The sequence below is a fragment of the Crocuta crocuta genome, unplaced genomic scaffold, assembly GCF_008692635.1.
Source record: "Crocuta crocuta isolate KB4526 unplaced genomic scaffold, BGI_CrCroc_1.0 scaffold971, whole genome shotgun sequence".
NCBI lineage: Eukaryota > Metazoa > Chordata > Mammalia > Carnivora > Hyaenidae > Crocuta > Crocuta crocuta.
In genome coordinates, this window is record NW_027527401.1 from 829363 (window position 1) to 841035 (window position 11673).

At 55.8% G+C, this 11673-nt stretch overlaps 2 protein-coding genes across 2 annotated transcripts in view; both read right to left on the reverse strand.

Annotated features, from left to right (window-relative positions):
• The window catches only part of LOC144222707 (beta-lactoglobulin-2), a 15428-nt gene extending 14017 nt beyond the window's left edge, over positions 1 to 1411 (reverse strand). Inside the window, exons 1-3 of the mRNA XM_077753275.1 lie at positions 1316 to 1411; positions 742 to 881; positions 79 to 152 (exon numbers count right to left, since the gene is read on the reverse strand). Coding sequence (XP_077609401.1) covers positions 79 to 152; positions 742 to 881; positions 1316 to 1411 — 310 coding nt within the window. The remainder of the gene's footprint in view (positions 1 to 78; positions 153 to 741; positions 882 to 1315) is intronic.
• Positions 1412 to 9100: 7689 nt separating this feature from the next.
• On the reverse strand, positions 9101 to 11426 carry LOC144222714 (beta-lactoglobulin-1-like). Its single transcript, XM_077753287.1, has 4 exons — positions 11303 to 11426; positions 10354 to 10464; positions 9551 to 9655; positions 9101 to 9273 (listed from the first exon to the last, which is right to left on the reverse strand). Exons 1-4 carry the CDS (start codon positions 11424 to 11426, stop codon positions 9101 to 9103), a joined length of 513 nt encoding a protein of 170 aa, XP_077609413.1.
• Positions 11427 to 11673: the final 247 nt, after the last annotated feature.

Genomic DNA, 11673 nt, shown 5'->3' on the forward strand with positions numbered 1-11673 from the left:
AAGGAAGGGGCACTCTGTCCAGAGGTGCCCGAGGGGACCGACGGGGGGCGGCCCTGTAGGCACGGGTGGGGCACTTACAGTTGACCATGAACACTGCTGGGTCCTCAGTCTTCTGGGCCATGATGCTCCCCTCGATGCATGCCTGGTTTTCCCTGAAAAGCCAGAGTGGTGGGGGTCATCCCTGAACCCCAGGTGGGGACAGGAGCTGGGGTCCAGGAAGCGTCCACAGGCCCCGAGGACACCCAGCCCTCAGCCAACTGTGAGCAATGCCATGAGGTGCTGGGCCAAATGTGAGTGGCCTGTGGCCCTGAGCAGGTGACTCAGGCAAGTTGACAATAGGGTGCATGAAGCCAGCCTAGAAACCTGCAGGATGGAGGGCGGGGTCCGATTCAGAACTGACCCGTCCGTGGGGGGCTCGGTCACAGCACCTCTAAGGATCTTATCACCGATCTCACTGAGAATTCCTCAAGCTCCTGACCTCCTCTCACCCCCTCTCATGGCGGATCAGGCTCGTGGCAGGAACCATCCAGGCCCCCAGGGCCCCAGCCCCAGCTGACCGGCCTCCACGGGCCTCTCTGTGCACTAACCCACGGCTGCCCTGTGTGGTCTGCCCATCGGCCCAGAGCCCCGGGCGGGGCCCCAAGGCCACAGGGACCCACCCACATGGAGCCAGCTCCCATCAGGACCCCGCTCACCCTCCCAGGCCCTCGCCGGCCCCCAGCCCGGGGGAGGGGCACCCACCGTTTGCGCAGAACGATCTCCAGGTTGCCCTGGGGGGTGGGTCTCAGCTCCTGGACGTACACTCTCAGAGGCGCGGTCTCCGAGTCCAGGAGGGAGATGTCGCTGGCCGCCATGGCCACGGAGTGCCACGTCCCGGCCACCTGGGGGGAGGGGCCCGGGCTGCCATGGGGGGGCGGGGAGGCGGCCCCCCCCACAGTGACCTCTCCCTCCAACCCACCTGCTGGTTTGCCCCCTACACACTGTGGTTTCTCAGGTGGGGTCGAGAGCGTGGCGTGTCAGGACCCAGGACATTTTGAGGACCTCCTCCCATGTGCCTACACCCTGGGGGGGTTCTTGCGTATTTGTAACAACTGCCCTCTGCCCCCAGCGCTGGCCGGGGCGCGTTCCCGTTCGAGTGCGGCTGTGTCAAGGGCAATCAGTCCCGGGAGGGAGAGGGAGACAGGAGGGTGGCTGGAGCCAGCATTCGGGGGGACAAGGGCCTCTCTTAGCTCTATGCCTTGCTCTGTCCTCCCTTAGATTTCTGCAGTCAGGCCTTCCTGACCCCTGCCGCTGCCTGCACCCCACACGCCCGTACCTGTCTTATATCCAGGTCCACCGCGGTCTGGGGGACGGTGGCGGCCCGGACGCCACACACGAGGGCCAGACCCAGGGCGAGCAGGAGGCACTGCATGGCTGCAGCTGTGGTTGCACTGAGCTCCCGGGGTGAGGAAGGCCGGGCCGCGGGCTCAGGCCCTTATATGGGGGCCGGGGGCCTACAAGTCAGCGCCTCTGGGACCCCAGCCATCCGGTTCCCCGAATGCCCCGTGGCTCATCCTCAGGGCCTGGAGGACATCATCTTCCAGGACAGCCTGAGGCCCTCTTTCGGAGCCGCTGACTCCCCCTGCCCCACCCCAGTCCAAACAGGAAGGTCCCTGTGTCCCTGAGGCCTGGACACTTCCTGGTGGCCCCGGAAGGGTAGGTCTGGGGTGTGGGTCCAGGCTGGTGGCCAGCATCAGGAACACGTCCCAGGTCACAGTCTCGGGCAACAACAGGTCAGAGTCAGCACTGAGGACAGCTGTGTCCTGGAGGGTGGGCCCTGGGCTCAGCCAGCGGCCAGAGGGTCCCATGCCGGCCCCGGGGTCCGTAGACATGGTGCCCGTGGGCGGTAGACCGTCCAGCACAAGAGGCCCACCCTGTCACACTCCTGGTCGCGCCGCTGTGTGATGCCCGGTTCACGCAGTTGTTCTGAGCTGGTGCTCTTGGACCGGACGAGGCCTTGTGCCCTGTTGTGCCGCATGAGGACCCCACTTTCTCCTGCGTGGCCACCCGTGCGCACAGCTCATCATTCTGGGGGCAAAGGCTGTGGTCTCAGATGTTTGGGCAGGCCAGTGGCATGCAGAGTACACAGAGGACTCTGCTCGAGGCGCTGGCCCCTTCCCAAGGCCACCCCTCAGGCAGGTTCTAGGTGACCCCAAAGCACAGGCAGCCAGCTCACCTCCACTCCCTTGGCGGGTCTAGGGGTGGGGTGCAGGCTGTAGTAGGAGCAGGAATGCAGGTAGGCAGAGAGGGGGGCTCGGGTCTCCGGGCCCACGTGGATGAGCACATGGCCAGCAAGTGGACCAGCTCCAAAAGGGAGGTGGACATGCAGACGTGGTGGGCAGGGAGGGGCAGGGACCTGGGACTCGGCACCCTTTCTGACCTTGCTTTTGCTGTCTATGTAAGTAATACAATATCTGAATCTAAAGAGGGCTCTTTGATTCTTTACTAGCTGAAGCTGTCAGCCTTACTTGACATGTACGTCTGTCATGTCACCAATAACACCATTTAACCCATATGTGCGTAGCAGAAACAATTGTTTTTGCATTTTGAAAGTTACCTGTACTCTACATGGGAAACCTCTGCAGTATTCATCCAAGGGTTGACTGTTTAAGGGGCTCTACTGAGGTAGTGTTGAGATAGCAAAGACTGCAAAAACAGGGCACACAGCATTAATGATGTTTGAAAAAGGAGTGACAGATGTTGAATGGATGGATGGATGGACAGGTAGAGAGATGGATGGATGGATGGATGGATGGATGGTAGACAGATCATGGATGGATTATAGATAGATGGGTGGATAGGAGATGGAGGAATGGATGTTGGATGGATGGATGATGGATGGATGGATGGATGGATGGATGGATGGTGGTAGATGGATGGATGGATGTTAGATGGATGTGGATGAATGGATGGATCGATGGTAGTAGATGGATGGATGATGATAGATGATTAGTGGGAGAGATGGTGGATGGATGGATGACGGTGGATGGATGGGTGGATGGCAGATGGATAGTTGGATGGTAGATGGATGGATGCACAATAGATGAATGAATGGATGGTAGATGGATGGTGGATGGATAGATGGTTGATAGATGGATGGATGGATAGTAGATGGATGGTGGTAGATGGATAGATGGATGGTAGAAAACCTGATGAGTGGCTTCCTTAACTCATATTGGCTAGGCCATTTAGCTTCTCATTCTCACAATCCCTTCAACTTTCCAAGGTGCTTTCATGTCCTTTGTCACTTTTGACCCCTCCCAATCAGCTTCCTATACAGATGTCAAGAATGAGATCCGATGTGCCAAGTACCTGACCTATATTTACCCACAGTGAGTGGCCAAGTCTGGCCTGGAGTCCGGGCTGTTGAGGTCAGTCGGAAGCAGGTTCTGGAACAAACATCACTTCTGGCTCGCAGGGCCCTCCTAGACCCAGTGTGGGGCCATCCTCCTGAACCCAGGGTGAGCCCAACACCCACCAGAGTCCTCAGGCACTTCCTCATAATGGATCTTTGTGTCTCACTGGCTCAGGTTTTGGCTCCATCTGAGACTTCCCAGGAACCCTGAGCGCCAGCTAGATCTGATCATTAAGCACCAATTCCATCTCCGGGCTGCAAGTGGTAATTAGGGCTTTCAGGTGGTGCTGATCAATATTTACAAGGAGAGAGTCAAAGTAGGGCTGAGAATCCTGAACTGGTCCCTGTTATTCCCCAGGCTTTCTCCACCCACCCAGATATGCTTGGGACCCAGAAGACAAACCAGGTGACACTTCAGCTCATGTTTTAGAATGTTCGAAATTCTTGTTTTCCCCTCCAAAATTGGATTATGAGCTAGATCAGCCTATGGCTCTTTTTAAAGCAAGAACATGGGGATTACAGGGTGACTCTTGAGTTAAAGAGAAAATTACAGAATATTTAGAAAATAAAAATGAACACGTGGCACATCAGATCCTGAGGGATCCAGCAAAATCCATTGTCCTACAGATAATGTTAATAAATAAAAAGAATGGGGGCACCTGGGGGGCTCAGTTGGTTAAGCGTCCGACTTCGGCTCAGGTCATGATTTCACGTTTCGTGGGTTTGAGCCCCGCATTGGGCTCTGTGCTGACAGCTCAGAGCCTGCAGCCTGCTTTGGATTCTGTGTCTTCCTATGTCTCTGACCCTCCCCTGCTCACACTGTCTCTCAGAAGTTTAAAAAAAAAAAAACATTAAAAAATGTTTTTAAATAAATAAAATGAATGGAAAGGAATTGATTAGCTATACTACTCAAAAATTGGGGGGGGACAACATAACCATAATAAAGGATAAGGAAGGTAATATTTATATTTCTGCAAATATAAAAGCAGAAATTACTGAATTAGCAAATAGAAAACAGGAGAGGGGGTGTCTGAGTGGCTCAGTCAGTTAAGTGTCCGACTTTGGCTCAGGCCATGCTCTCACAGTTCATGAGTTCAAGCCCCACGTCAAGCTCTGTTCTGGCAGCTCAGAGCCTGCTTGGGATTCTCTCTCTCCCTCTCTCTGGCCTTCCCCCACTTGCACTCTTTCTCTCTCTCTCTCAATAAAAAATAAAAAATAAATAAATTTAAAGAAAATAGAAAAAGCATATACTTGGTCAAGTGGTGGTTCTTGAAAAAAATCAATAAAATAGGGACGCCTTTAGGTGTCCTAATCAAGATAAAAAGGAGAAAGAAAAAATACATCAAATATAGGGAAATAACCACAAAAGGAGAAAAAAGTAGAGGACCATTAGAAGGGAGATGTTTATGTAAGCTCATGGAATAAGTGAAAAGTTGGATGAAACAGACAACTTTCTAGAAAACTGTTGATTGCCAGAGGAGAGGGGGCCATGCACAAAGCGCGTGGAGGGCGGCGGGAGGTCCGGGCTCCCGGCTATGGAATGAGTAAGGCACGGGGATGAAAGGGGGGGCACGGGGCACAGGCAGCGATGCGGCGACGGCGTGTATGGTGGGGGGTGGGCCGCACCTGCGGTGAGCACAGCACAGCGTGCGGAGATGCTCAGTCACGGTGCTGTGCGCCTGAACCTTATGCAATGTCGTGGCTCAGCTGTGCCTCGAAACCCAAGCAAACAGAACAAAACCCCTGGGGTTCAGGCGCATAAACAGCCCGGTAGAATGGACGAGAAGCCTCTGAAGAGACCTAAGCACACACGCGGATCACGAATGTGGGAAAACTCCGTGCTTAATAGATGGTTTCAGCAGCACAGGGTGGATATTTGGAAAACACTGTTCGAGTCGTAGCTCATGCATTAAAGCAAAGGAATTCCTGATAGAGCAAAAGATAAAATACGGAACATTCAGGAACTCAACTTTAGAAAACGAGGGGCCTCTGCAACAGCGGCCAGAAGCCAAGAAGGGAAACGCCGGTGAATTGAACCACAGAGAGGAAACACATCTAACAAAATCTGTTAGAATACATTGAAATGACACCACCAGCCAAGCAAGAAGAGAAAGGATAAACTGAGCAAAATTACTTTTAACTGATAGCGCAAATAAAATCCGATTTCCTTAATATATAAAGAGCTCCTACAAAGCAATACAGAAACACCAAGAATTCAACAGATAAAGGATATGATTTGATCCTTCACAGAAAAGGATTTTGAATTAAGTAAAAGCAAGAACAAAATCTGTTAGAATACGTGGACGCCGCTCAGGCAGCACTTTGAAGGGAATTTGTGGCATTGAAGCTTATTATTAGGCCCTGCAACATGCTCAATTTAAAAACCTAAGTCTGTAGCTTAAGTACCTAGGAGAACAAGTAGAAACCAACGTAAGCAAAAGAAATGATGTAATAGCAAAAGTTGATGACATGGAAAGTAGAAAACCAATATAGAAAATCAACCAAAATCAGGCTTGACCTTTGAAAAGATCTGGAAAATGGATAAACCTCTAGCCAGACTAATCAGGAAAACCCAGATTGTTGGCATATGTCGCTATTAGGGATGAAGAATGGGACACCAGCACGGATCCTAATATCAAGGGAATATTTTGAGTAACTTTATGGAAATAATTTCGATGACTCGGACAAATGCGTAAATTCCTGAAGGATGAAAAGTACAAAGCTTACTAAAGAAGCAGTGGATAGCCAGAATCGACGCAGATCTATTGCAGAAATTGCATTTATAGACAAAAATCTCCCCCACCATCAACATCTCAAACCCCAGCTGGCTTCACTGCTACATTCTACCAAACGGTTTAGAAGGCGGGAACACAGGTCTTGAGAATCTCTTCCAGAAACCGCAAGCCGAAGGGTGACTCCGCAGCTCGGTTATGAGGCTCACGCCACGCGGATTCCAGTTGGCCACGTGACATTGACTGAAGACGACTTAGGTCTCCTTTGAATTGAAATGCCACTCGTACCTTTCATTTTCTTCACAAACTTCTCGCCACTCTATTTTGCTCCATCGAGCTTTCCATTTATTCCCGTGAGTCCTTCCCTGTCCGTTTTCCTCGTGACTTTGTGTGGCAAGAGACTGGCTCCACTGTCCCCACCCCCCCCTTCCCTGGTAACAGGTCGTTCTAGGTGAGTCCTCAGCTTCCATCTGTTCCAAACTGGATTCCCGCTGATAAGAGCACCCGTGTCCTCAACACAAATGTTACTACTAGGTTGCTGTTAAGATTTCTTTCTGCCTAGAGGTGCCTGGGTGGCTCAGTCGGTTGAGCGTCCGACTTCAGCTCAGGTCGTGATCTCGCGATTCGTGGGTTCGAGCCCCGCGTCGGGCTCTGTGCTGACTGCCAGCTCAGAGCCTGGATCCTGTTTCAGAGTCTGTGACCCCCTCTCTCTCTGACCCTCCCCTGCTCACGCTGTCTCTCTCTCTCTCCTAGAAATAAATAAAACATTAAAAAAAATTTTTTTTAAGATTTCTTTTTGCCTAGAATATAGGCCACAAAAGATCGAGTATGAGTAAGTGGGACACTGTCACGGGGCGGGGGGGGGCACAGCACAGTGAACGCGGGGTAACCAGAGCGTGGCATCCGGCCAAGACTTCTCGGTGAGGCTGCTCGTTCCGTCACTGTCACATTCCCTAATATTGGAACTGACTGCGCCTCATGGCGGCCTTTTAGTTTTTATTTTTGTCTTACAAAATAGCTGAGATATGAACTGGTTCAGAACTTAAAGTTGTGTGAAAAGCCACGCCCGCAATTTTGTCCCCCTGCGCGCCTGCGGTGCTGGCGGTAGATCTCTAGCTCGCTGACAGCGCTCCTTCCTGAGGGTCTCCCCGCCGGCTCCCGCGACGGGCTCACGTCCGTCCCTCCCCACACAGAAGTCCGCGTGCGGCAGACGCTGGACACCTCCCCGCATCCATGTAGAGAAGCCACGGGAAGGAGTGTTAACAGACCACCGCCTGCAGAGAAGCCATTCTTCTTCACCTTCTGTATCTGAACGAGTTTGTCCAGAGGTGTCCTCTGGCGATGAAATTCACCCCGACGCCCCCCGTTAGATCCCAGGGGCCGCTATGCCTTCAGGGGCTTCGTGCGGTGCACAGGGTACCCTGGGCGGCTGCGTGCCCCCCGCGGCTCCACACGGCTCGGCCATCGGGCAGGTGGATGGGCACCTGGTGTACCCGTGCCTGCCCCCCGCGCGGTCACGTGAATACAGAGCAGGGAGGAGCCCCTCGGCGCCATGCACGCACACTGTTCATTCCAGGGCTTTCTCTCGCCGTGCTGTCTCCGTCAGGCCTTACCCGCCCCCCTTCCAGAGCCGCCTACTCCTGACCATCTGTCCCTGAAGGACCTTGTCCCGCCTGATGCTGGTGCGGTGCCGGGGGCGGGGGCGCTGCACCTGTCTGTCTGTCTGTCTGCCCTGCTGAGGGGCCTGTCTAGTTTTTCTCTAGTCTTTGATTTATTTTGGACACTTACATTTGTTGTGTGGAAATCATCCATTTGGTTTTTTTTTAATTTTTATTTTTTGGTTTTTATTTTATTTTTGAGGCATAGAGAGAGCATGAGCAGGGGAGGGGCAGAGAGGGAGGGAGACACAGAATCGGAAGCAGCTCCAGGCTCCGAGCAGCCAGCACAGAGCCTGACGCGGGGCTCGAACCCACGGACCGTGAGATCCTGACCTGAGCCGAAATCAGACACTTAGCCGACTAAGCCCCCAGGCGCCCCCCATTTGGGGCTTTTAAGTCTATTAGGCTAGAATCAAGTAGCCGAATCCTTTATGATTCTTTTAATTAAGTTTCTCTCAATCTGTGGTCATTGATAGTTATGGAAATTTTGTATTTGTGTTTTTTTCCAGCTGTTTCTGACAAGTGAGCTAACTAAACCCAAGCTGCCTGACCTCCACCCTTGCCTTGGGGCACAGGCGACTCTATTTTCTTACTTTAATGCTGTTTTTCTAACTTGAGTTGACTGTGGATTATTTATTTCAGTTTCTTTTACCTAACTAATGTACGAGTTAAGGACTCCTCCGGCCCATCAATTCTGATACTTTGTACGTATTTGAGAAGTTTTGGGCAAGTAGACTCTCCTGTTTTGTGGATGAGAAGCCTGACTCCCCCCCCTCCAACCCTGATGCTGCACCTCCCGCCCAGAGCCCCCAGAAGGGCCAGTGGAGCCCGCGTCGCCAGCGCACTCCCAATGACACACTTCGAGGAGCGGAGGTCATGCGGCTTTATTAAGAATCCTCAGAGGGCAGGCGCCCGAGCCCCAAGCACAGGGACCCGGGAAGGAGGGAGGGGCAGGGGCAGGTCGCTGGCTTCTGGCTTCCTCTTCGAATGGACGAGGAAACAGGAAGCGTCTGCCTCCTGGAGGGGGAGGAGGGGCAGGGTCTGGCGGCTCCTGCGTGGGAGGCCGGCGATGGGGTTTTACAGGTCACGGACACGCACAAAGGGGGCGGCGTGCTGTTGGGGACGGGGACCGGCGGGGCCGAGGACATCCCTCTGGGTAACGTGGCACCAGACCTGCAGTTTCTCAGCCTTCGGTGCCACCCGGCCATGACCGACCCCTCCCCGTCCCTTTCCCTTCCATCTCCTTCGAACAACAACCTGAACCCCAGGAGAAAGCATGGGGTCCCAGAGTAGGGCACGTGCCTGGACCTAGTGGCTCAGGACAGAGCCGGGCACTTGACCAGCATGGCCAGCCCGGCCCCCACGGTCAGCGGGAGGCACGCCAGGTCCCAGCCGTTCCCGCAGAGGGGCCGGGGCCCGACGGAGGGGAGCTGGGGTCCCCGGGACGGCCCCCACCCGTGCACGTGCCCAGGACGTGCGGGCAGGGCGGCTACATTACCCCAGGCGGGTGCGGGTCGGGCAGAAGCTCATCTAGACGTGGCACTGCTCTGTGGGTGGAGGGGGGGAGAGGTCACAGGTCGCCAGGGCAGCCCTGGGCCCAGAGGGGCGTGGGGGGGACCCCACCTCACGGGCTCTGCACCCCCACCCCCGGAGGCCTGGGGCATGGGGGCCACTGTGGGAGACAGATGTGTCCAGGGCTCCCGGCTGTCTGACAGGTGAGCCTCACACAGGATGAAAGCAGGGGTGCGGGGTGTGGAGGTGATCACCTTCCACCTGGGTCGGGTCGAAGAAGAGCCGGACGTGCACGGGCAGAGTCTGGAGGACCTTGTTGAATTTCTCCATGACCTGGTTGTCGGCCGTCAGGGTCCTGGCTGTGGGGGGCGCGTTGGGGGGGCGGTGGGTCAGTCCCCGGGCTGCGGGGCTTTGAGGACCCTGGCAGCCCCGTCCAGGGAGCGAGTGCAGCAAGGACACACTGGCGTCCTGAGGTCAGCTCCCAGGGTGGCCTGCAGGGCTCAGCCCACCTGCCCTCCGGGGTCCCGGCCCCTCCGGCTGGCGCAGCCGCCCTCCCTCCCGGGACAGCGGGGGCTCTGCAGGGACCGAGGACAGGGCCCACCGCCCCCGGGCCGCTGGGTCTCACCGCAGGGCTGATGTGCGGACCCAGAGCGTGTCTCTAGCCGCACGCAAGGCGCCTGGTTCAGGCAGACCTGCGAGGCCCCAGCCTTCTGCGACCAGATCCACCGGCTCGAGTTTGTTCGGAGCTTGACGGTTTTAGTGGTGCCTCTGTGGACCGTCGCCACCAACCAAAGCTGCTAATTAGGATCAGTCTGACTAGAAATCCAACTAATCTGATTGCTAGTAATTGAACCAGTCACACCAAGCCCGGCCCCTTGACCTGGATCCTTTATCCCCGATTTCCGATGCGACGTCAGGGGGCTTCGCCAGCGCTGGGGACAGCCTCGCCCCCCAAGGCCCTGAGGCGACGGGACTCTGGCTGCCTGCTCCCCGGGTGCCCCGGCCCGGGGTCCTCAGCCACCCCCCGCAGGCGGGCCCCGCGTCGTCAGCGGCGTACTGAGGCACTGGCATGCGAGGCTCTCCCCGGGGGCATCGGTGTTCTCCACGCAGAAGAACAGGTAGTTCTCGTAGTCGGTGTCCAGCACGGAGACCTGGTTCTCGTCCAGATCTGGGGGGAGGGGAGAAGAGCCAAAAAGGAGTGAAGTCCCGTCCACCAGGAGCCTCCTGCGGTGTGTCCCCGGTCCCTGTGCTGCAGCCCCCACGTGCAGGCGTGGCCAGCAGCGGCGGGAGAGGAAGGTGGGGCACACAGAGCTAACGGTGAGAGGCCAGGTGTGTCGTTGGTCAGGTGGGCGGGGACAGGAGAGTCAGAGGCACACACAGCCGATGGGAGCTGGGCTCAGGCTGAGCAGGAGAGCTCCTGACCAAGCACTCAGGCTTGGCAGGGAGGGGCTGGAGGTAGGGGTGAGGGGAGGGTGAGGCATGGTCAGCACAGGAAGGAGAGGGTCAGGGACGAGAGAAGCAGAAGACATGGGAGAAGAGACGGAGGGTCAGGGTGGCCCAGAGCAAATCTTCAGTGTGAGAAACAAATAGAATTTGCTGAGCAAACACCCACAAGAAATTTCTGTGCATCTTTTTTTTAAATTTGACCCCTTAGCTCTCCATTTGTGGTTTCGTATAATTCACAAAGACCCTAAATATTGCGGTTAGTGATAGAGAATTCAGTAGAAGATGCTCTGACTCCCCCCCACCCCCCACCCCGTGCACGGACAGCAGTCGTGGGGCCAGAACATCTCCCTACCCTGGTTCTGCTACATAACCACACCCGAAAGGCCCAGGGCCCAGGGCGTGGACAGACCCATGGGTCAGTGCCTCACTGGCAGGCAGCCCCAAGGGCAGGGCCGGCCCGGCACACGCCCACCTCGTCCCCCCACCTGCAAGGACAGCCACCTCCCAGGGACAGCTGTGACCAGGCTTGCAACTCACACTCGGCCCTCGGAGACACTTACAGTTGATGTTGAACTTGGCTGCCCACTCTGTTTTCTCTGCTAAGACCTTCTTCTCAACACACCTGTTGTCCTCCCTAAAAGGTGCTGACATTGAACTTGAGCTGTCCTGGCTGTGATTCCTCATGGCAGGAACCGCCCAGGCCCCCAGGGCCCAGCCCCAGCTGACCGGCCTCCACGGGCCTCTCTGCGCACTGACCTNGCTTCTCTCCCCACACCCCGCCCCCTCTGTGCTCCCCAGCTCAGTGCCATTTGGCTGCAGGGACCCAGGCGGCACCCCTGTGGGTACACGGGGGTCACCATGGTGTGTCACCTCACCCTGCACCACCTCCCTCCTGTGCATCAGCACCTGGGTGACTGCCGCCTGCCGAGGC